We start from the raw sequence: 21,371 nt of genomic DNA on the forward strand, positions 1-21,371 counted from the left end.
TTCGGCCCACAAACACATTGCAGCCGATGCACTCCTTGTAACCGAGATCGGATTGTGCTGCCGTCAGGGTAAATAAAGGATGCGGTGTGCCGAGTCTTGCCACTCTTACTCACTCCTCCGTGGTAATATCTCGCGACGTGCTTGTCGGGTATTTGCGTTTGCTGCCAAATCACAGGCAACAAGCTGCGACACAGTCGTCCATTCTATCTCGCTGTGAATCCCGTCTTTAGCTCGCACTCATAGTCCAATTGTCTTTCCATCTCTTCGGCCTTAAAGCACAACAACTCAGAAGACATCGAAGGGCAACAAAGGGTGGCATTGACCAAAGCCTCCAGCCCAACGAGATGTTTCCTGATTCAGACGATGCTTCTGTCCCTGCGGATTTTCAAGAACAGCCGCCAGCTCGCAGAGGGGAAGAGCAAGCACATCGTGAGCAGCAATGTCAAACGAAGGAGGACAACACTGCTCCCATGGCAGCCACAGCGTTGTCATTATCGCCGCTACTCAGTCTCCCGTACGAGCTCAGGCAAAGGGTTTTCCAATACGTCTTCATGGTCCCGTCGTCTGAGATCTTCCCACCCCGACAAGTATGCTCTCCATCGAGACTTCTCGGTATGGTGGGAGACCAATACAAGCTCTCTGGTCCCGGGTCGAGTACCGACGCCGCAAGCAACAATGTTGTGCAGCCTCTTCTCCTCTGCCGTCAACTTTACCGGGAAACACGCATGATGCCTCTGCAAGTCAATCGTGTCAACTGCCCAGCAACCATGGGATCAAATACCTCGGCGACAAAGCGATTCTTAGACGCTCTGATGCCAGTCCAGCGACGAGCAATCCGAAAGCTGGAAGTGCACTTGCTTGCGAGTGTGACGGAAGCATGGTCCTTGAGGTCAATTCTCAGGTCACTGGCCGGCGTCACGGAGACAGGAGGTGACAGCGGTTTGGGGGAAAGAGGTGGCGGCGCAGACGTCGAAATCAGCTGGGATGAGAAAGGAGAAGTCGGTCAAAAATCCGGAGAATACTCAGAGAATCCGTCCGGCGACAGCAGCTTGACAAAATTGACCGTCCATATCACCACACGAGATTTGCTGTTGGCACAGGCGGACTCGATGGTGGGGTTGCTGCACATTCTGACAGTTGCTCCTTTTCCTCAAGATCGTCCTTCAACGGTGTTCGTGTGTGCAGCCACATGGGTAACCGAAGGCCTGGCTTTCCTCAAATCTCTTCGGACATTGACCATTGTCATTGAGTCCAGCGTCTCTGTTGCAACGCAAGTCACTGCAACCGAGAGAAGTCAGTTTGAGCAGGCCCTCAAATCGTCCTTGTTGAGCGTCAATGTGACGGTGGAATGGCGAGTACACAGAGAGATGCTTCTCGGAATGGATGACAGTGAGTGGGTGAATTTCCTTTGGATGCACGATTCGACCATAACTGCGGACGGGCAGGGAGAGCCTGGGGTGGGACGCAAAGTCGGGTTTCCCAGTTGGACGAACCTTGTGTCCTGAATTGTAGAGTACCTGGAATAGTCTCGTCGTTTCTGAGAGGCGGTCAACGTCCAGTGGTCATGAATTTGTGGAGAGCTCCCAGATCCATCTGGCCAGCGGTTGGCAAGGCGGATCTCGTTTCTGTAGAAGCTGAGCTGGCCTCAGTCTTTGGAGGTTGTTTCTCAATGTCCATTTTGTCCATATCCTCGCCTTCATCCTCCTCGTCGCTGATCTCGTACTCGTCTTCCTCCTCTTCAGGCCCTTCCTCCCCCTCGTCATCAGGAGGTTCGACTAGGTGCCTTCGTAGGCCTGTGGCCACGTTCTCTACGCCTTTCTGCTTCTCCTCTAGAGTAAAGTCTGCACCCCATTTCTGCTTCCGAGCGGCACCATTTGCTGCCCCAGGCGCCCACTGCCAAAGAGCGTTGCGGTCATCGTCCGACAACCCCCGAAAAGTGGCCTTGTGCTTTTGTGCATTGATGTTCTCGCCTTCCTCGACCCAGTCTTCTACGTTGGGTTCTAGCTTTGTTCGAAGGAGGGTCTCGAGAATGAAGGCTCGTTGGGTACCAGGGAATTTGGGTGTGGGAAAGGCAACGGTGGATTGGTAAGTGTCCCGGTGCTCAGCTAGCTGAGAGACAATGGTTTGCAGGTTGTTAGAGACAAGGTTTGCATGTAGTTGAAGAGCAGGCCTGTCCGACGTGGTCAGTTGTATGCGGCTGCGTCGTGTCAAGGAAGTGTCCCTACCAGGAAGGAAGGGGATTTTGGGTCACGAGCTCTGATCCCAAAGCAACCAATGACTTGTGGAGAGCCAGAAGTCTTTGACGTGTTTGATCCAGAGATCTGACCTGGTCTGTCGTGAGCTCAGCCATAACGTCGAGTTTGGACGTTGTAGTAATGTTGTTGATTCAAGTGGCCAGTTGATAGAGGGACAGATTCAAACTTGAACTCCGCACTCCAAGTCGAGACGCCGCAGCTCCTCCGAAACTCAAGCCCAAGTTGCATCTCGTTCGATCTTCACTCTTCACACCACCGTGTTGTTCAATGACCACTCTACGATTTCCGCCAGCTTAGATCACCGCCGTTATGGCTGCTGCTCCGGCAGCAGGCCGATTGTCCGGATCTGGCTCTCGTGTCTGCTCGGCGTGTTTCACACAATGTCTTCGCCAATCGTCGCGGCCGCACAGCACTTTGAGATCTGGCCTGCACGCAAATAGGAAGCTCCACAGTGGCATATTTCCCATCGAAAAGGTCCCTAGAAGCACAATCCCTCATTCGCAGAGCTTTGTGAACGACTATTTCTCAGCCAACACCTCAATTGAGAGAGGATGGATTAAGAGTGGGATGCTAGCTGCGGTCCGCACAGTTGCGGAACCAACAGGACGAAGGGAAAATGATGTGCCTGGCGAAGTCACACGGACGCGAGCACAAGGAGAACTAGAAAAGGCGTTATCCTTCAAAGAGGAGCCCCTGAATCAAGGGAGCCAGGGCCCCGACAATGGGCTGGAAGTCAGCAAAGCTGTTGAAAGTGGTGAATCAGAGGCAGATGTGTTGCCACACAGAAGACGGAAGAGACGAAAGAGCAACCCGGACACATCAGAGGAATCCCTTCCTTTGGACGCTTCGTCCCAGTTGACGACTGCTGCGACCGCGATGCCTAAATCAGCTGTCTTCCGACGGAAGCTGGCCACGTTCCTCTCGTTGACCAAACCGCGACTATCTTTCCTGATCCTCCTCTCGACCACTTCGGCTTACAGTCTATATCCGCTTCCGGAAATCCTATCCTCTACGTCCTCGTCGGTAACTTCATCGCTTTCCACATCAACTCTGACGTTACTATTCCTCACATCAGGCACCTTCTTGTCATGCGCCTGTGCCAACACCCTCAATATGCTTTTTGAGCCAAAATATGACGCTCTCATGTCCCGAACGCGAAATCGGCCTCTTGTAAGAAAGCTGGTCTCTCCGCGGGCTGCCGCCTTGTTTGCCTTGGTCTGCGGTGCGTCTGGCCTGCTTCTCCTCGGCCTGGGGACCAACCCAACGGTGGCGGGACTGTCGGCTCTTAATATCTTTCTTTACGCTGGGGTCTACACGCCAATGAAGCGAATCTCGGCGGCAAACACGTGGGTCGGCGCGATTGTGGGCGGAATACCCCCTTTGATGGGCTGGTGCGCAGCTGCAGGCGAGGCTGCCACCTCCGAGCACCACTCATGGCAGGATCTGCTCTTTTCCGAGAACTCGATAGGAGGCTGGGCCCTGGCAGCTCTATTATTTGCCTGGCAGTTTCCTCATTTCATGTCCCTGTCGCACACCATTCGAGAAGACTATCGAAATGCCGGCCACAAAATGTTGGCCTGGATGAATCCTGCTCGAAACGCACGTGTTGCTCTGCGGTACTCTTTGGCTATGTTCCCTATATGCGGGCTTCTCTATTTTACGGGATATGTCGACAAAGGCTTCCTCGTCATCAGCACGGCATGCAATGTCTGGATGAGTCGAGAGGCGATCCGCTTCTGGAAACAGCAAGGAGCCGGAGGAAGCGCCAGAGGACTGTTCTGGGCCAGCGTCTGGCAACTTCCCCTTGTTTTGGTTGGGGCTCTCGTGTGCAAAAAGGGACTATGGGACGGCTTTTTCAGCACCGATGAACCCACCAGTATCTACGAGGAGGGTGACGTCGGCAGCGATGGAGACACTCTTGGGATGGACCCATCAAAACCTCGACAAAGGCCGCATCCGCCTGATATCAATTTGGCCATGATGGGGTTCAAGAGACCAACCTGAGACCAGCGACGTGGACGCTGTCTTTTCCACAACAAGGCGTCGTCCTGAGTTGGGCCAGGCATATTCTTGACCCCGACTGAGAGATGGATTTGCAGATCTCTTGACCGGCATATATTGTCCCGAGTCCAGAATACGTCCGCATCAACGCAGAGCGAACGAGCGAACAAACCTCCGCTTACTTGCTGGAAATGGATCTGCAAGGCACAGCCAGAGATGCGCTGTGGCGTCATGAGTAATGGGATCGCCTCTTTTAGCCTTTCAACCACGGACTCCTGGACAAACAATGCGGGGAAAGCCTCTGTTGATCCAACATGCAATGAGACTCTGCGAGTTCAATAGCCGACAGTTCGAGTTGGCAAATGTAACATATCCACCGGTGCACATGCAGAATACTATGAATCGTTATAGGGACACCTCCCGGTCCCGCCTTCCCTACTTTCGACTGCTTCCATCATATCGCGTTCGCGCTTTCCATGACTTGCTATCACTTCGGGAACCAAAATGACTTCCAATGTTGGATCGCTGACCAGAATTTACGCCTGGCTGTTTCTTGCGCTGCTGCTTGAGACTGTCAAGGCGGCAAGCCTCAGCTACAACGGCCTTGCTCAAACGCCTCAAATGGGCTGGGTAAGATGCCCGTCGGCACCAGCGGCACACAGCCTTGCCATCTCATCCCACCCAACCCCCTGATCGCCGGCTGTCTTCACGTGAACGCACGAGGTGACTGGGTCATAACAGGACACATACAATGCCTATGGCCTTGCATACAACGAATCCACGATCCTCACCAATGCCGAGCGGCTGGTTTCCCTCGGTTTCCGTGATCTTGGCTACCGCGTCGTCATCTTCGACGATGCCATGACGGAGCTCAATCGCAGTGCCAACGGGACCTTGATCGGAAATGCGGCCAAATTCCCTTCCGGCCTCCAGAGCATAGCAAATCAACTCCACGGATATGGCCTGTACTTTGGCGTATACAGTAGTGCAGGCAAATACAGTCTGTCCCCCATACTCCTTCAGATTTATTCCGACACTAACCAGATTCCCCTTCAACTCGACAGCCTGCGGAGGATACCCCGGAAGCCTAGGATATGAGACTCAAGACGCGACATGGTGGGCAAGTATGGGTGCAGATTATCTGAAATACGACAATTGCTACAACGAAGGTCTTTCGGGCACGCCAAAGCTGAGCCAAGATCGATATGCCGCCATGTCGAACGCTCTGAACAGTACAGGCCGGAATTTTGTGTATTCGCTTTGTAACTGGGGAGACGACAAACCTTGGTAAGTCCTTCACCGTGAAGGAGCTGATTTTCGGGATCCCAGACTCACCACGACACATTCCTTTATGATAGGGAGTGGGCGTCCACCATAGCCAATAGTGCCCGCATCTCCGGCGACATCCAGGACAGCTTTTCCATGCCTACGACATCGTGCCCCTGTGGCCCCGACGAATACTACTGCCAACTCCCTGGCTATGGCTGTTCGGTCATGAACATCCTCGGCAAGGCCAGCTCTATTCGCAGCAAAAACCAAGCGGGGTACTACAACGACCTCGATATGCTCGAGGTAGGAAACGGCGGCATGTCATATGACGAATATAAAGTCCACTTTAGCATGTGGGCCGCCATCAAGTCTCCGTTGATCATGGGGAATAAACTCGACCAGCTTTCTCCAGACGATTATGCGATCCTCGTCAACCCCGCAGTGCTGGCCATATCGCAGGATCCCAGTGTCAGTGCCGTTTCCAGGACGGTCAGACAACAGGTGAACGATAAGGACGCTTGGGGATTCGGAGAGGTTCAAGTGTGGCAGGGAAGCCTCAGCAATGGCGATCAGGTGGTCGCCTTTCTCAACGCGGGCAACAACTCCCGCACAATGTCCTACAGCCTCGTCGATGTCTTTGGCGGCCTCCGCACAAACACAAATGCTCAACAGAGTTGGGATCTGTTCGACGTCTGGGGCAATCAGACGGTCATGAGCACCGAGGTGGCGGCCCAGGTCCTGAACGGCACACTGGCGGTGGGAAACGCGACGGGATATTATAATGCCAGCGAGACAACTTGGGCAACAGGCCTGAATCAGAGTAATCCCCTTTTGATTGGCACGCCGGCTGGGACCGTCCAAGGCGGGGGGACGTTGCAGGCGGAGGTGCCCAGACATGGAATCCAGATGTGGCGGTTGAGACAGGCTGGAGGGACAAGCAAGAAGCGGGATGAGCTGTAATTCACGGGCACAGTCGGGCGGGCGGTTGAGACAAGAAACCATGACGAGCAACACTCCCTCGCTGCGACGACGTCTTCTGGAGCTGGGGCTGCATGGCATGTTCTTGACGGTTACAAGCTTGATTGATTCAAAGTCCTCTGGTCCGAAGAATGCTGCTGACGCCATTGACACTCCAACTCTCTAAACTCCTGACGATGCTGTACCTTCCCTCCCGTTATTTTTTCCCCCTCGTGAATCGTGAATTTTATGCTCCGTCATTCAATTCGTACACGGGGAACAGGATCCTGGGGCAACTGTCCACAGGGGCATCCCAAGGTCCGCTCCATCGGCCTGTTCTGTTCCATTCACTTTTTCTCGCCCCTTCTCGCATCTCATCCGATCTTGGCATTCGAAAAGTCCATTTCCGGATGGTCCTTCATGAACTTCTTCAGGAGGTCCTCCTTCTTCTGGTCGTCGCTCGTTGGTTTGCCCATGGCTTTCTGGTTCTGATCATACATCATCCTAGTTTGGGCGAGCCACGGTTGCGTTAGTGAATCTGGTCTTCCGGATAAAACAGAGCAGGGATATACGGCGTTGACCTACTTTTCGACCATCCCCCTCGTCTCACCGTCGAGTTCGCTCAGTTTGGAGTTCTCCGGCACGATCTTTGTGGTGTCGATTTTCGGTGCTGAGGTGACAATGTGCGCCCACCAGTAGGAGCCGCGGGCTTTGGCGAGGGTAATAAGGATCTCCTTGCCCCCGTCCGTCTTGGTGGACAGGACCCACGTCGAGTCGTCCGTTTGTATCGGGTGGGGGAAGTCGCCCTGCCGCAGTTTGACATGTTAGTTTCCCCAAACAAGTAGCAGAAACGCCCGCGTGCGTTATGTAGCGGCCTTTTTTTTTTAAAAAGAGCAAACTGCAGAAGCAGAAGGGGGGAAGCGAAAACAGCATACATCAATGATGGGCTCCTGCCCCTTGACCGCGACCTTGATATGGCTTTTCTTCAGTTCGACGACCAAATCCCTCGCCTTGAGGTTCCCCGCTATGGGCACGCTGACCTCGGCCTCTTCGAGCGTCTGCGTCCATTTGTACGGCAGTTTCGCCTGCTCCTCTTCCTCGCGCTGCCGGTCTTCGGCGTCCTTGCGGGCCCGTTCGGAGGGTGTTGGGGAGGGTGTGCGTTCGGCCATGTCTGCAGATAACACTGGGACCAAAGAGACCGGGAGGATTTGAGGCGCTAGGTTTTGTGGTGATGGTGGTTGTGGTTCGGTGCGGTTTTCGAAATATTTCGTTGGTCTTCCAAGTTGGCGTGCGGAGAAAACGAGGCTGGCAGTAGTGGGCAGTAGCAAGGCTGAGGTGGAAAGCTGGGGCGATGCAACCAAATACATGCACCTTCTTGCCTCTGGTATCGCTCTTTCTGCAAGTCTGATTACCTCCAGTCTAGGTGGAAGGAGGATACAGCGTCGCTTCAAGGTGAAAATCCAGGTCCTTATGTCCACATTACGAAGCACCGTATCCAGCACGATTATTGCGTCGCGAATTAATCATATTAACCTCCGACCCATTAAGTCAGAGCAGCGAGAGTGTTGTGCTAGCTGACACTATTTTCAATCCACATTCCATGAGCTGTCATTTATTCATAGGGAAAAAAGTCCATCATCCAACCGCTTGCTGGCTCCATCAATTCCTCTTGTCCAGACACTCTTGACAAACGAATGAGACTCGTCAAATGATTATTCACACCCGATAACTCCTCCCTGCGTAGCCCTCTGGTATCTTCGGCACAGCCGGTGTACGTTGGTCTGGGGGTTGCATCGGATCAGGGAATCCGGCTTCATGCAACATCTCGGTAAAAGTGGTGTTTGGTCTGCTGATTTCGTCTCTGCTCTCGGACCGCATGCGTTGTGCAGGGTTGAAACCACCATTGTATCGTGCTGGCGTCAGTGTAGGCCCATCCTCACCGGCTGAGAGCTCGGACTCGCCAGAGAAGACGCTGACACCCCGCTCATTCCTCAAAGTACTGCTCATCCTATTCGCTGTGTTAGGGCCGTTGCTGCCGTTGTTTGGAGGGGATTGGAACGGACTGCCCATGTTGTTTTTGGTCGTCAGCGGGAATCGTTGCGCTGCCATGCCTCTCAGTGGAGCAATCGCCGCGGGATTGGGGTGTTGGACTGACCCAGCTGGTGGAGTGTAAACTTTGATGCTTTCCATGCTGGGTTCATGGGCGAGCCTCCGCTCTGGCGTGACAGGTATGCCTGCTGGGACGACGGGGATATTGTTGGGTACCGGTGGTGTAGGCATCTTCCAGTGACTAGGAGCGGATTGTTGGCTGTTCCGATTGCTCTTTGCAGAAAACATGGACTTTGCTCGATCGGTGGTTTTGCGGAGGAAATCCGTCCTTCCGCCAGAGGCATCTAATGGAATGGGGTCTGAGATGGTTGGTTTGTAGATTGACGAGCCAGAAGAGTCCCGGGAATTTGGTTTACGATGTCGTCCACTGCAGATGACCCACGCCAGCATCAGGAAGGCGCCGACAAACATGCCAGGAAAGAACCCGGCAAGGAAAACCCCGATGGGAAATTTGTTGCATTGAGGTTCGACCTGGGCTGCTGATACACTACCACTGCTTGGGCTTGAAGTCGATGTCGACTTGGTCGTTGAGGGGCTCGAAGTCGCCGATTTTGTGGCCGAAGAGCTTGTCGAGGAAGAACTGGGTAAATTACCAGAAGACCCGTCCGTTTTTCCTACTATGCTCGTGCTCTGGATAATGCTGCAAATGGAAGGCCCCGAAGACTGTTGCATGCAGGAATATCCGAACGGACAGCAGCTATCTCCGCACTGTGGCAACTTGTCCCCAAGCCTCGTTGTGAAGATTCCTGCCGTCGGATTCGCAGTGGCATTTTGAGACGATATGTCGCAGGATATTGTCTGAATGTTGTCGCATGAACTGGACTCCGGGCAACAGAGTGCCGACGACGAGTTGTCAAGAGAAATGCAGTTGTTCCCTGAAGCACATGAGAAACTGTTGGGTAGCTTGGGGTCGACCGCCGAACATGAGTCGTCTCTCCGGAAAAGCGCTGGAGTAGGCACGATTTGAAAAGCAGACGAGGTGCAGAAGAAAGCCGATGTCACCAAGAAGGTGCGTAGTGTACAAGCGCGCGTATGATATTTCATGGCTGAAAAGTGATATACAGGGTTCGCCGTAGAAAAGGCAAGATTAAGCAGTAAACAGATAGAGAGGAATCTTGACCAAACGGTTACAGGGTATAAAGACAAAAGGTCACCAGGACAGTATTGTCACTCTGTTGGATCCAAGAATAGGTCTTGCAAACGAAGAGGAAGGAAATAAAGGCTCTCAAAGCAGTCATCGGCCAACGTTTGACAAAGAGAAAAGAGGTACTCACCATTGACCCAACTGACAAAGGGAAAGACTCATTATAGAACAAAAGAGGTGATCCAGTCCACCGCCACCAGGACTTGGTCGCGTGTCTTGCTGCGTGCCAGAAGACAGCCGTGCACCTTGGTGCCTTGGGTAGCCATGGTGCTCATGGTAGCTATGAATATGCAGAGTCGATGTGGTGAGATCGAGAAATGCTCCGCCGACAGCCAGTGGCTTGCCGCTTTGCCAAATGACACGCAACCTGATGCTGCAAGGTAGGGCGCCATGGTGCGTGGAAAAAACCCGCAGAAGCTGAAACGATAGGCTGTAGAGGCTTGAGAACCAAGGTCAAAACGCGGTGCGAGGTTGCGTGGGAAAGATGGAGGTGGCAGAACGAGTTTCAAGAATGAGGCTCAGCAACAAGATAGAGCTCTGTGATTGGTTAGAGCCTTGACAGATCCACTAGTCCCTTTTCGGCAACTGCGTTCTGTTCGTCTTCGAGAAATTTGGAGCAATGGGTCTGTTGGCCTGTCAATCCATTTCCATCTTCTCGGGCACAGAGACTGCGTCGCTCCATTCTCCCCAGTGATGATCACAAGACCTCCAGCAAGGCCGCAGTCACTACTGCGAGCCTTTGTCAAGCAAGCAAATGCCACAGTGAGTACAGATGTGATGAAATCCCCCCAAAAGCAAACTTTCAATGTGCCTTCGAACTGACGAACCCGTCCTCGCCGTTGTCGCAGCCTTCGTGGTTCCTCAAACGACAGGTCCGCAGAAAACACACCCTCCCCGTATGGGCCAACCAGAGCAAACAAGAGTTCTTCTCCCGCCACGGCGTCCCCAGCTTCCTCAGTGCAGAAACCTACCAAGAAACCTACGTGAAATACACCCAGCACCTCTGCGACCGCCTCAACGAGCTCGTATTGGGCACTGCGGATGAGTCCCTCTCGACCTACGATCTGCACGCCAAATGCGCCCACCGCGCGGACCGGGCGCACCTCTACAACCTCGCCGCCATGGTCGAGTTCACGCGGTTCTTTTGGGAATACCTCACGGAAAACGAAGACCCGGCAATTCACAAACCGGGGCTCAACACCATGAGGAGCATTGAGGCCAGCTTCGGCAGCGTGGAGAATCTCAGAGAAGAGATGCTCGAGACCGCCGACGCCATGTTCGGGAACGGATTCGTGTGGCTCATGAAGGGGAAGAACGTGGGCGACATGCGCATCCTGGCCACCTACAATGCCGGCTCTCCCTATCCCGACGCGGCTCCGCGACGAGACGACAAGGACATGGCGACCTTTGACGGCCGCACCCTCTCCGATCAACTCTCCGGTCGCGGTGGGCTGGGTTTGCCGAGCCTGGAAGAGCGGAATATCTCCACGGGGAACTCGACGGCGGGCTCGTTTGGCGATTTCAGCTCTTCACGCGCAAGCCTCTACGCGGGTGCTTTGGACATGCAACCCATCTTGTGCGTCAACGTGTGGGAACACCAGTGGCTGAGAGACTACGGACTGCTGGGGAAAAAGTGGTATCTGGGGGCATGGTGGGATCGCATCGATTGGCAAAAGGTGGAAAGTCAGCACGCCTTGTACGAGACCGGCAGTGAATGGAGTGACTATTGGTCGACTGGCAGCAGATCGCCGTATGCGACGTCGGGGGGATCGAGTGTATTGGATGCTTTGAGGAGATAAGGAGAGCATTTGTCGGTGTGCGACTGGCTTGTATGAATATACGGAGCGGCAAAAACATCAGGTCATTGTAAGACCGTCTGCATAAAGTCATTTGTTCGACTACGTATCTGGCACCCGTCTCGATTCTCCTTCTAGGGTTTCCGCTTTCCGCGGAGACCACCCGCTCTTTCCTGCTGGCTCTCTTCCTCGAGGACGCCATTTCGGCACTGTGTCTCTTCGCGTACGCCCTGCAGACATGAAGCGCGGCCCGACAAGTCATTCGTACTGTATTGTCCTGTTTGCCAGTCCTCGCAAGAAGCCAGTCCCGACCTCGTGAGTGCTGCCCATCAAATCGGCAGGCGAACTAGAAGCCCGACTGTACGTGGTGGATGCGCCGCAGCAGGCGTGACTCGAGGGAGGACCTCTGAGCATGGCTTTTAGCGATGGCTCTCGAAGGCTCAAGAATTGGTATTCCGTGGAATGACCCGGGCGTCCTCGTGACGCAAAATGGGAAGTGTGGCCAGTCTTTTGTATGGCAGACATCTTCAAGGACCGCTTCATCCACACCGCCCAGTGAAGGATATGATATCCGAGCTATGCCCTGCCTGATTGGCGTCTCGATTAACCGGGTGAGGTATTTGCTCGCCTGGACTGCCCGGGTCTTTCAATCCCAGTATCTGATCATTCCGTCCAGTCCGCCGGTCGCGACTTTGCTACTCTCCTGCTGATGCCAGGCCACGCATGTGACTGCGCCTAGCCCTTCCCCTCCGGCTTGGATCTTGTGCCACATCTTTCCCGTCTTCCAGTCCCAGAAACACACAAACCCGCCCGAATCACCGCTTGAAATGATTCCGCCGTCCGGAGATATGGCCACATCGATCGCATAGCCGCTGGTGTTCATCCCTCTGAACCCCTTCTTGCGGTTCTGGCGGAACTTGTCGCCCGCGGCGTACACCACGATCTGGTTGTCCGCAGACTGGAACGCGACGTATTTCCCAGACGGGTGCGGTGCGGCGCGGACCAGTGCGTACATGGAGGGATCCGCAATGAACTTGATGGGTACTGGAATGCCGTACTCCCAAGCACGAAGGGATTTGTCGTCGGAAGTGGAGATGAACCTTCGTCCCTCGTCGACAAATGTGAGGGTGTTGATGGGGCCGAGATGGTGGTCGTATTCCTGCGTCAGTTCGCCTGAGCGGGTGTCGAATTGCACAATCTTCTTGTCGGACATGCCGGCGATGAACTCGTTACCTTCTGGGTGGAAACGCAATGTATGTGGCGTTTTGCCTGTGGTGAACCGAGATATGCATTTTCCGGTCTCGGTATCCCAAAGTTTCATCTGCCGGTCATACGACGCCGACAAGAATGACCGTCCTGTGGGATGGAAATCGGTGTCTGTAATTGCCTTATTGTGGCCTGAAAACGTGCGGAGGAGCGTCCGGTCATGATGAGCATCCCACAGTGCGAGTTTCGCGTCTGCAGAGGCGGACAACAGCAGGTGCGAGGATCTGGGAATGAATCGCAGCGAAGTGATAGGTTTCGTGTGGTACTTGTAGACGTGGATAAGCTTCTTGGGCACGTAATTCTGTATCGAGCCCGGTTCTTTGCGCAGGTCGATGTCCAGATCCTGAGGTATGTGCATGTATGTCCGTCCTTGGTAATCGAATTCTGAAGCTCCGTGGAACTCGGTCGTCTCGGCACCATTCAAGTCGTCCGCGTAGCCGGTAGCTTCCTTCGGTGGCGCGGGCAATGGCGTGGGAACAATGCCCTCCTCCACCCATTCCTCATCAGACGCAAGTTCTTGATCCGCCGCGGCTTCGGCTTGCTCGTACGACACATCGTCGCTCTGATATTTGGCCCAGGGACCAAGGTACGCGCCTTCGCCGTCGACTATCCTGCTGTCTCCCTTTTTCTGCCTCTTGGCTCGGATCGCGGCACTTTCTTCCTTGGAGTAGCGCATCTGGACGACATCTTTGCCACCATATTTTGCAACCGCGGACTGATTGCCCACAAAGGCTCCGTTGATCGAGGGATCCTTGGTGTAGCCAAGACTCTGGTATGTCCTGTGCTGCGTCTTGAAGGCGGCTTCCGACATGGACGTCTCCTCTGCATTTCCGGTGAGCACATTCTTGCGCTTCAGGACATTGCCAGCCGTAGACTTGAAGGGATTTGATGGTCCTTGGGCAGGACGGGCGAGATTATCGTAAGTGACATTATAGGTGAGTGCGTTGCTCGAAGGGTTCGCCAACATGACTTGCATTTGCGACGCATCCTGCGCAGCGTTAGATCGACTACCACGTTGGTCTGCGGATGAAGACCAAACCTCTGTTGATACGTCTGGCGCCGCGTTCACTGCGGACTGTCTCTGAGGAGGACGCTCCACAGGAGTATTCTCATCGTCACTCGAATCATATGCTGCTCCTAAAAGGGCCGACATCTTGACCGAAGACCTTTTCGAACCGTAGAATCAGAGTGAAGCAAAAGCGATCTTGTTGTCAGGTCGTCTCTACCTAGGCACGGGAAAAACTCCGGAACCAGGAAAATGGCGTCGGCCAAGACGCACATGTCTCGGGACACCTGCCTTTCTCGACAGCTCCGGTGGCCACCTGCATACAATGCATGTGTCGCGACAGCAGCGTGCTGAGCCGAGGAAAATGGGCTGAATGCTTCTCTAAGGCCTTGACTGGACTGTTTGGAACTTCTGCCGGTTTAAGACGTGCACCGGAGTGTGAGACTATCATGGCTTGCAGCACGCAGTAAGACCAATCGGGACAGTCAGGACGAAAAGATGGTCTTTCTGTCATTTCTGCAAAATAGGACTGGTGCACGTTGTCGCACCATGCTTGCAATGCCGGTGGAAAATAGCTCTAGCACAATTTCTCCACTGGCTGAAACATATCAGAACTCTTCTTTCTCGTCATATCTCATGTCTCGGCCGTACAAGTCGAGCAGCAGACAGATAAACCAACCACATAGTTTTGGGAAATTGCGTCCTTCAAAATCTTGACCATGTGAGGATCTTCGCCGCCCTGACTGCCATCGCTGCTTGCACCACCTCTTCTGTGTTAACTGAGCCACTAGTAGGTCCCTCACTTAGCGCTTGACTAATGTCAACAACCCAGACCGGTGAGCCTTGTGCGACGGATATCACCACTGGCCCTGTGCTCGTTGTCGACCGTTGCGACCTCCTACTTGATCATCCTCTTCTCCACTACCCAAAGCACCCGTTTGTGGCTGTTGCAATCCGATTGCATCGCAGCAGACGATCATCATCAGGAGTAACTGCCGTGCTTCATCGCATGTGACATTTCGCCGCGTAGTCAGTTGGACTCATCCCTGATCAAAGCCACAATCATGCTGTAAAGATAGAAGAAAAACATGATCAAGTGGAAGCCGAGTTTGATAAATGATTCCTATTGTCAAGGACTCTGCATCAGTATGGAAATGTCTGATATGGTTTGGAGAGTGAACGTACCTTTTTATGAACGTTCAGTTTTCGGAAGATTTCGGTGGCGTCAAGTAGATGCTGGTTCTCGATGATCCTACCACAATCTTATCAGTCCCTGCCCGCAGTGCATGCTGAGAGGGTCGGTATGGACACCCACTTTTTTGCATTGAATGCCAGGAGCGGTAGATTCAACAGTAGCGCCAACCAGTATCCGTTAATGAGGAAGAGGAATGTCAAGAAGGCATGAACAGCTGCTTCGGGAACAATGTAGGTGTTGAGACGGTTGCAGAGGTCAATCGGGTTGATATAGTCACTGAGCAGTAATCCGCCTGGTTAGCGGGGTATGTCTTGTAGAAGTCGGCGTTCAATAGTGTTGCTTACCATTCGAGATCGCTGTACATGATGGTGAAGAAGACTTGCAAGAAGAGGTTGACGGCATTTATTAGAACGGCGAGCAGGTATAACCACGCCTCGCCCGACATTTTGGCTGGATATCTCAACTACAACAGTGGCAGTAGGATAGGTGAAGATACACAAGAGAGCCTAACTGATGGTTGTCGCAAGCTAAACGCACGGTAAGAGGAGAGGGAGCGAGGTGCGCCGACGTCGAGCTTGACGGGCCTAAACAGGGCGGGGATTAGGCAGAGAAGGGACGAAGCCGACCGACACCAGGGGCGCAGACCAATCGCAGTGGAAAAGTTACGTGGTCGCCGACGGTGTGATTTGAAAGGACAAGCTGGCTTTGTGAGTGCCGGTTGTGGAGAGAGGTGGCCGCAGGATGGTGGACGGAATAGGTACCAGTAGCAGGACGCAAGCTGTGAAATGGTCAATGAGATCAGTCGTGGGGAAGACGCAAAATTGACGAATTTCCAGGTTCAAGTTGTTGGCAGCGGCGGGTTGGATGCAGCAAGGGAATGATTGCACCGCCGTAGTCGCTGCATAGTCCGCCCCTGCCCTCCACCGTAATGGAATTTTCCTCTCTGGCGCTTCAATATCAATATTCTTTTGTACCAGAGCGTGGAACGTGCTCGTTTTCTTGCCACTGGCTGGCAGTCTCTTTTGCATTTGTCATTCATATACCTAGCTCGCGAGGCAGTGTGTAATTGTCCGATGGAGGGTCTGTCTTATCTCAGACCTGACCACCAGCGGTACGGTGTGGCAAGCAGACCCATACGCTTCTCAATGCACTCAGTCCTGGCACACCTGTGTCTCTTAACTCCTTCCGAATAACCGAACCACTGCAGTTCTAGACCTGTGCATGGACCCATCTCGGAAAGGGAAGCAGCGATAGAAGCTGCAGGGACCAAGTTTGTGAAACTTGTTGGATACGTACGTTCGCCTGTCTTACCTAAAGTTTACAGTCCTATGTACATCGTGCATCGTCAGTCGTCATATCGGGGTATCGTTCTAGAACAAAATTCTGGAAACTCTTGGAAACTTCGCTTGAATGATCCACTGCACCGGGTTCCACATCGTGTATACCTCGTATTTGGCCATATTGACAGACAATCCCATTCTAGAACTCCTTCAACTTTCATCACTTCTTCGTCGTAGTCGAAGACCGTCAGGAAAGCGAGGTGGATCCGGGCAGGTCGACTCGCAATCCAAGGTCAAATGGAACCGTCGCGATGTTTCTATCACCCATATTTGATGATGCAATGCAGGATTGTGGGTGAATGCGTCGACGCCGCCACGCTGTTCGATCATCGTCCTCAGTGCGTCTGCATGGAGACGCACCTCGTTGGCGTTCCCGAAGTCAGCTGTGTACGCCACGAGCAAAAGGACAGCCTGGATGTTGGCGTCGGAACTGGCATGGCCGGGCATCTGGAGCCGATTCCACAGAATGTTAGTACCTCGACTGAGATTTCTTTCCGCTTCCACCTGGTCTTGAGAATTTTCCTCGGCAACTGCACGCGATCTCCGCATTGCGTAGGCGTAGGCGATGAGCAGATGTCGAGAAGCTTCGTTCTCAAGCATAAATACCAGTGCTGATTCCAGCACGTCGCTTGATTGATAATGGTCGCAGAATGTGGCTCTGACTGTGGAACAAGAAGTTAGTGTCGGACAAGCCAGACATGCACTGCCCAGCCTTGCTGGCTCCGGACTGTGCAGAGATTTCAAGAGGCACTCACAAAATTCCAGAACAGAGTCATCAGTAGAGATGGCTATCTGAGATGCGGGTTGTAGCATTTCGGATGCGGAATCTGCGGCCGCCTCACTTGTCGACGACACAGTTTCTTGTTCGTCACTGATGGTACGACCGGGCACTTCCGGTCTTCCGATAGTTGACGGTGCCGGCGAAATTGACACTGAACTGGCACTGCTGGCTGAAGAGGTTGCAACATCTGCCTCTCCCCTGGGACGTCTGGTCCATTCAAAGTAGCGAGTCTGGCTGGATCGCCGGAGAAGTCGCGAGCGTGCCTCTCGACGCTGTGCGGCAGAGTGATATGCGGTGTGCCGCTGAATGGCACTTCTGACATTTGGGTTCTGGCTATCGACAAACTCGATGATATTGGAGGATCGCTGCGAGCTGGAATCTCTGCTCTCGCGGCCGCGAGAAGTGTCTTCCTGCGGAGGATCACCACTTGATGACATTTAGGAAAGGATAGGAAGAGATGGTTCTGTAGGAGAGAAGAACCAAAATTTAAAAGAATGAAAGAAAAAGAATGTCTAGTCATCGGGTCATGATATCCTACCTCGCAATGCTGGGAACAAGACTTGGACGGGTAGATGGTACGTCAGGTCAGTCACAGGATATCTCGCACTCCAGTCTCCAATTTTTGGAACGGGCGTCGGCCGTATGTTAGGAAAGTGGAAGTGTACGCGAAGATACCGTGGTTGCTCCAGCAAAGGCGAAAAGGGCAACCGTGTACAATTGAAGATGGGTCGAGAGAGGTAGGAAACCGCGGGTGGTGGGTTCGCCTCCTGTGCCATTTTTATACAGATTCTGGAACGAGGAAAGAGAAAAAAAAGAAGCGATCGATGGGGCCTCAAGTGACCAGGCTCCATCGGCGCTAAGGTAAGCATTGTGAGATGATTCGGTAAGGGTCCATAGATGGGGTGGGATCCAGGACTTGGTATAGACGGTCATATGGAGGCTGGCCAGAACAACTTCCTCATTGTCGGGTGACCCTCCCGTCTGGATCTTGCAGAAGTAAAAATTCCGGGCAACCAAGTACCCACCGCACGTACCCTCTAGAGGATTCGAGATAGCGCAGGGAAGTCCGAGTATAGACGCTGGACGTCCACGAAGTGTGGGCTGACGTTGGCCCATGAATCTCGGGCAACTCACTCGACCTTGACCTCGCATTGAAGCACGAGCGATCATGGTGGCGAAAAGGGGATGCATGAAACCCAGGAAGGGCGGATCCGGATCACGCCGACAGGGCGATGGTGATATCGAAGGCGACTCCTGGTGGGACTTGCAACGATGTGGCTTATATCAAGCAGGAGAGCCTTGTCAAGGAGCATTGATCGAACAATGCTTCCGAGGTCAGGGGCGGCCTTGGCGCTCCCGAAGCCTGCCCGGTCCGGGGTTGGGCTGTTCGTCTCCCTCCGAACAAGGCCCTATCAGGGTTCTTTTGCCACCTGGCATGTCGATCCGTCTTCCGACTTACCCTTATTTGAACTGCCCTTGCGCCCTCGAGCGTTTTTATCTACGAGTACGACTCAAGTACGAGGTTGCAGCCCTGTCGTGTTTGGACCCTGGCGCTATTTCCCCGGTGCTCAGCATGGGAGATTTCGTTCGAAGGCGTGCTGGTCTCCCGACTGCTCGGATATTAGTATACACCGACGGTCGGGATTATGAATCCTCCATCAACATTCCTAATCCACGGCGTGTTGTTCTCGGTTCGGACTGTGTCTTTGACCACGCTCCGGCCTATACTCTGACGTATTATTGGGAAACGCTGAATAGCCCTAAATTGTGCATTCCTGTGCGGGGGTTGGATTTTTGAACGGGTCTCTTATCCGTCCTCAGCCGAAAAGCAACGCTTGTCGTCGGCTAACACACACCAACACCCCTGGGAGGCGACAAAATCCTATGCGAAAGCCCGATATGGCACTGTGCGGATCATGTTGTAGGTGTGCAATTGGCGTTGGTGTGAAGACCACTGTGTCTCTGGATGATTTGGAATCCTTCGTATAGTCGAAAAATTCGTGCGTGCCATCCTCTCCCTCATTCTTATATTCTACCGAAGTCAAGCGCAAAGGAGAAGAATATTGGTATACAAAGTCGCACACAAGGCTGCGAATCCCCTCGTAAAGCACGCTAGGGCTTTGATTCGTGCCACGAGATTTCTCTGCGTCATACAAGTCCTGACGCTCGCAAATGCTTACCGAACTTGTCATAAGCAGACGAAGAATACTCGGGGCCGAGGTAGCCAGGTTGGTACTCATGGAAGGAAAGTGACGGAACAGGAGTTTACAGGTACATATAGTATTTGAAATCTAAAAAACAATCAACCACCTAGTGTTCCCAATCGGCCTCTGACCGGTAGAGGGCTTGAGTATGTCTGAGCGAACGGGAAGCCATGCTTGCTCTCTCTGTGGTCGATTGTGACGGTCTATATGTACCTTGGTGAGTTACAGCTAGGAATGTTGAGAAAACTAGTGTTTTTGACGAACACAACACTGGGAGAGGGAATGCAGACACCTTACAAACGCAGTTTGTCTCGGCACATGATATTTGATGCTAACAGATTTCATGTTCGTCTATTATCCGGATCAGCCCTGCACCATCGCTAACTCGTTATTCATGTCCGCGTGCACCCAAGAGACATGTCACTTCCTCGCCTTCTTGCCACGTTTTTTGACGTTGGTCCCGTTGGAATTCTCGAGGCCCGTTGTGTCGACAATCTCAAACCCAGAATCCGATATTTGACTCGAGCTCATATCCAGCGGTGTGGTGTTATCCGAGTCAATGACTTTTTCTGTGGGTTCAAGCGGTGCTTCGCGTGCCTCGCTCTCTGGCGCAGTCCTTTTGTCTTCGGGAACCGGCTGCGCGTTCTTCATGAGAGGCCTGGCGGCTTTGCGGTAGAGCCAGACGGGGAGGCGCAGAACAGCCGTGTCCCATACTGTCGGCTTGGGGATCTCATCCAGGTCCAGGAGATATTCTTGAGTGTTTCCGTCTTCATCCTCCTCTTCCAGGTACACGTTACCTTCCGAGTCAACGACCAGGACCTTGCCATTCTCTGCAGTCACGCGTCGTCTGTCCGGCGTTGAGGAAGGTACCACCTTGGGAGCGGGCGCGGGGGCAGGTTTGCTCGTCTTCTCCTTTTTATTTTGTCGCTCCATCTCTCGCCGCTGCCGGCGGTTCAGATTTGCCATCGGCTCAGCTTCCTCGACCGCGGGAGCGACATCCACTGGATCACCGAGACCTGGAATGCCTCTGATGCCAGACTCGTCGCCCCAGGCTTGTTTCTTTGCGTATCTGATGTACCTCTCCATAAAATCTCGGTGCCTTTTGTAGTTCATGGTCAGGACAAAGTAGTGGACGGCTCCACCGCCAATCAAAAACAGTCCCAGCAAAACAGTACCCAGGCCAGGGCGATATCTTTGGTAGTAATATCCTGTACCGCGCCAGGATGGCCAGCCATGCCCTTCGAAGAAATCATATCTCTCCCTCCCGGGCCCTCTCAGAATTGTCCCAATCAAAGTGAGCCGGCTATAGCGTTCCTGCGCATCTTTCACAACGCGGGAGATTTCCCGCTGCGACGGTCCTTTTGAAATGTGTACCCCAGGCTTCTTCTTGCCCTTCTTCGGGCTCGCTGTCGACCGTGAGGCTATAAAGGAGTGCTTGACTTTGTCAGGATGCAGCGTGCGGGATTTCTTCTTGAGGGCAGCGCTGATCTGGTCGACCGTAGCATGAGGTGAGACGCCGAGGACATCGTAAAAAGTGACTCCAGGCCCTTCATGTGTTTCCAACTCATCATGCAGCTTGAACAGCTCGTAGTCTTCCGCCGACCACGCGACACACACGGCAACCAAGAACAGGAGGAAAAAGATTCGTCGCATCATCTTCACCCACACTTCTCCCCCACGACAACAGTCACTGGTGGCACACACAGTCAGTGGGAAATGATGGAAGTGAGGCAAGGAATTCGATTGTGACGGGAATGGTGCCCAAATACGTGGGCCCAATTGACGAAGGTTCCGAGGAGGATGCCGCAGCGAACGTGCAGTAGCTTGACTCGCAGCCCAGGTAGAGTTTGCCAAAGTGTATATATCGGAACGTGGCCTCCTCTTTTCTCGCTTTTTCCTTCTCGCTTACTACCGCCTCGCCTGCCAGAGTGAGAAGCGATGGCAGTGACGAGACCTTGAGCCTGCGGGAGGCAGGTCGAGGACTTGGACGAGGAAGACAGCCGGAGTGGAAGCAGATGAGAAGTTGTTGCTGAGCTGCTAGGTACGCA

General features: G+C 53.4%; 11 protein-coding genes across 11 annotated transcripts; 4 read left to right on the forward strand and 7 right to left on the reverse strand.

The window, feature by feature from the left end:
- Positions 1 to 344: 344 nt before the first annotated feature.
- On the forward strand, positions 345 to 1,505 carry Z520_08371 (uncharacterized protein; the record flags this gene model as incomplete). The annotated part of the gene is made up of 1 exon (XM_016778868.1): positions 345 to 1,505. One exon carries the CDS (start codon positions 345 to 347, stop codon positions 1,503 to 1,505), a length of 1,161 nt encoding a protein of 386 aa, XP_016630239.1.
- A 43-nt stretch (positions 1,506 to 1,548) lies between these two features.
- On the reverse strand, positions 1,549 to 2,350 carry Z520_08372 (uncharacterized protein; the record flags this gene model as incomplete). Its single annotated transcript, XM_016778869.1, has 2 exons — positions 1,549 to 2,170; positions 2,226 to 2,350. The coding sequence occupies 2 exons, from the start codon at positions 2,348 to 2,350 to the stop codon at positions 1,549 to 1,551; spliced, it is 747 nt and encodes a 248-aa protein (XP_016630240.1).
- Positions 2,351 to 2,564: 214 nt separating this feature from the next.
- Positions 2,565 to 4,259, forward strand: Z520_08373 (uncharacterized protein; the record flags this gene model as incomplete). The annotated part of the gene is made up of 1 exon (XM_016778870.1): positions 2,565 to 4,259. The coding sequence occupies one exon, from the start codon at positions 2,565 to 2,567 to the stop codon at positions 4,257 to 4,259; it is 1,695 nt and encodes a 564-aa protein (XP_016630241.1).
- Positions 4,260 to 4,760: 501 nt separating this feature from the next.
- On the forward strand, positions 4,761 to 6,485 carry Z520_08374 (uncharacterized protein; the record flags this gene model as incomplete). Its single annotated transcript, XM_016778871.1, has 4 exons — positions 4,761 to 4,886; positions 4,998 to 5,256; positions 5,321 to 5,543; positions 5,615 to 6,485. 4 exons carry the CDS (start codon positions 4,761 to 4,763, stop codon positions 6,483 to 6,485), a joined length of 1,479 nt encoding a protein of 492 aa, XP_016630242.1.
- Positions 6,486 to 6,856: 371 nt separating this feature from the next.
- Z520_08375 (uncharacterized protein) lies at positions 6,857 to 7,651 on the reverse strand (the record flags this gene model as incomplete). The annotated part of the gene is made up of 3 exons (XM_016778872.1): positions 6,857 to 6,986; positions 7,068 to 7,288; positions 7,418 to 7,651. 3 exons carry the CDS (start codon positions 7,649 to 7,651, stop codon positions 6,857 to 6,859), a joined length of 585 nt encoding a protein of 194 aa, XP_016630243.1.
- A 547-nt stretch (positions 7,652 to 8,198) lies between these two features.
- On the reverse strand, positions 8,199 to 9,635 carry Z520_08376 (uncharacterized protein; the record flags this gene model as incomplete). Its single annotated transcript, XM_016778873.1, has 1 exon — positions 8,199 to 9,635. One exon carries the CDS (start codon positions 9,633 to 9,635, stop codon positions 8,199 to 8,201), a length of 1,437 nt encoding a protein of 478 aa, XP_016630244.1.
- A 793-nt stretch (positions 9,636 to 10,428) lies between these two features.
- On the forward strand, positions 10,429 to 11,534 carry Z520_08377 (uncharacterized protein; the record flags this gene model as incomplete). Its single annotated transcript, XM_016778874.1, has 2 exons — positions 10,429 to 10,497; positions 10,584 to 11,534. 2 exons carry the CDS (start codon positions 10,429 to 10,431, stop codon positions 11,532 to 11,534), a joined length of 1,020 nt encoding a protein of 339 aa, XP_016630245.1.
- Positions 11,535 to 12,177: 643 nt separating this feature from the next.
- On the reverse strand, positions 12,178 to 13,950 carry Z520_08378 (uncharacterized protein; the record flags this gene model as incomplete). The annotated part of the gene is made up of 1 exon (XM_016778875.1): positions 12,178 to 13,950. One exon carries the CDS (start codon positions 13,948 to 13,950, stop codon positions 12,178 to 12,180), a length of 1,773 nt encoding a protein of 590 aa, XP_016630246.1.
- Positions 13,951 to 14,833: 883 nt separating this feature from the next.
- On the reverse strand, positions 14,834 to 15,443 carry Z520_08379 (uncharacterized protein; the record flags this gene model as incomplete). Its single annotated transcript, XM_016778876.1, has 4 exons — positions 14,834 to 14,926; positions 14,989 to 15,055; positions 15,119 to 15,274; positions 15,343 to 15,443. 4 exons carry the CDS (start codon positions 15,441 to 15,443, stop codon positions 14,834 to 14,836), a joined length of 417 nt encoding a protein of 138 aa, XP_016630247.1.
- Positions 15,444 to 16,488: 1,045 nt separating this feature from the next.
- On the reverse strand, positions 16,489 to 17,556 carry Z520_08380 (uncharacterized protein; the record flags this gene model as incomplete). Its single annotated transcript, XM_016778877.1, has 2 exons — positions 16,489 to 17,000; positions 17,094 to 17,556. The coding sequence occupies 2 exons, from the start codon at positions 17,554 to 17,556 to the stop codon at positions 16,489 to 16,491; spliced, it is 975 nt and encodes a 324-aa protein (XP_016630248.1).
- Positions 17,557 to 19,743: 2,187 nt separating this feature from the next.
- On the reverse strand, positions 19,744 to 20,979 carry Z520_08381 (uncharacterized protein; the record flags this gene model as incomplete). The annotated part of the gene is made up of 1 exon (XM_016778878.1): positions 19,744 to 20,979. The coding sequence occupies one exon, from the start codon at positions 20,977 to 20,979 to the stop codon at positions 19,744 to 19,746; it is 1,236 nt and encodes a 411-aa protein (XP_016630249.1).
- Positions 20,980 to 21,371: the final 392 nt, after the last annotated feature.

This window comes from Fonsecaea multimorphosa, assembly GCF_000836435.1.
Source record: "Fonsecaea multimorphosa CBS 102226 unplaced genomic scaffold supercont1.18, whole genome shotgun sequence".
NCBI classification, from domain to species: domain Eukaryota; kingdom Fungi; phylum Ascomycota; class Eurotiomycetes; order Chaetothyriales; family Herpotrichiellaceae; genus Fonsecaea; species Fonsecaea multimorphosa.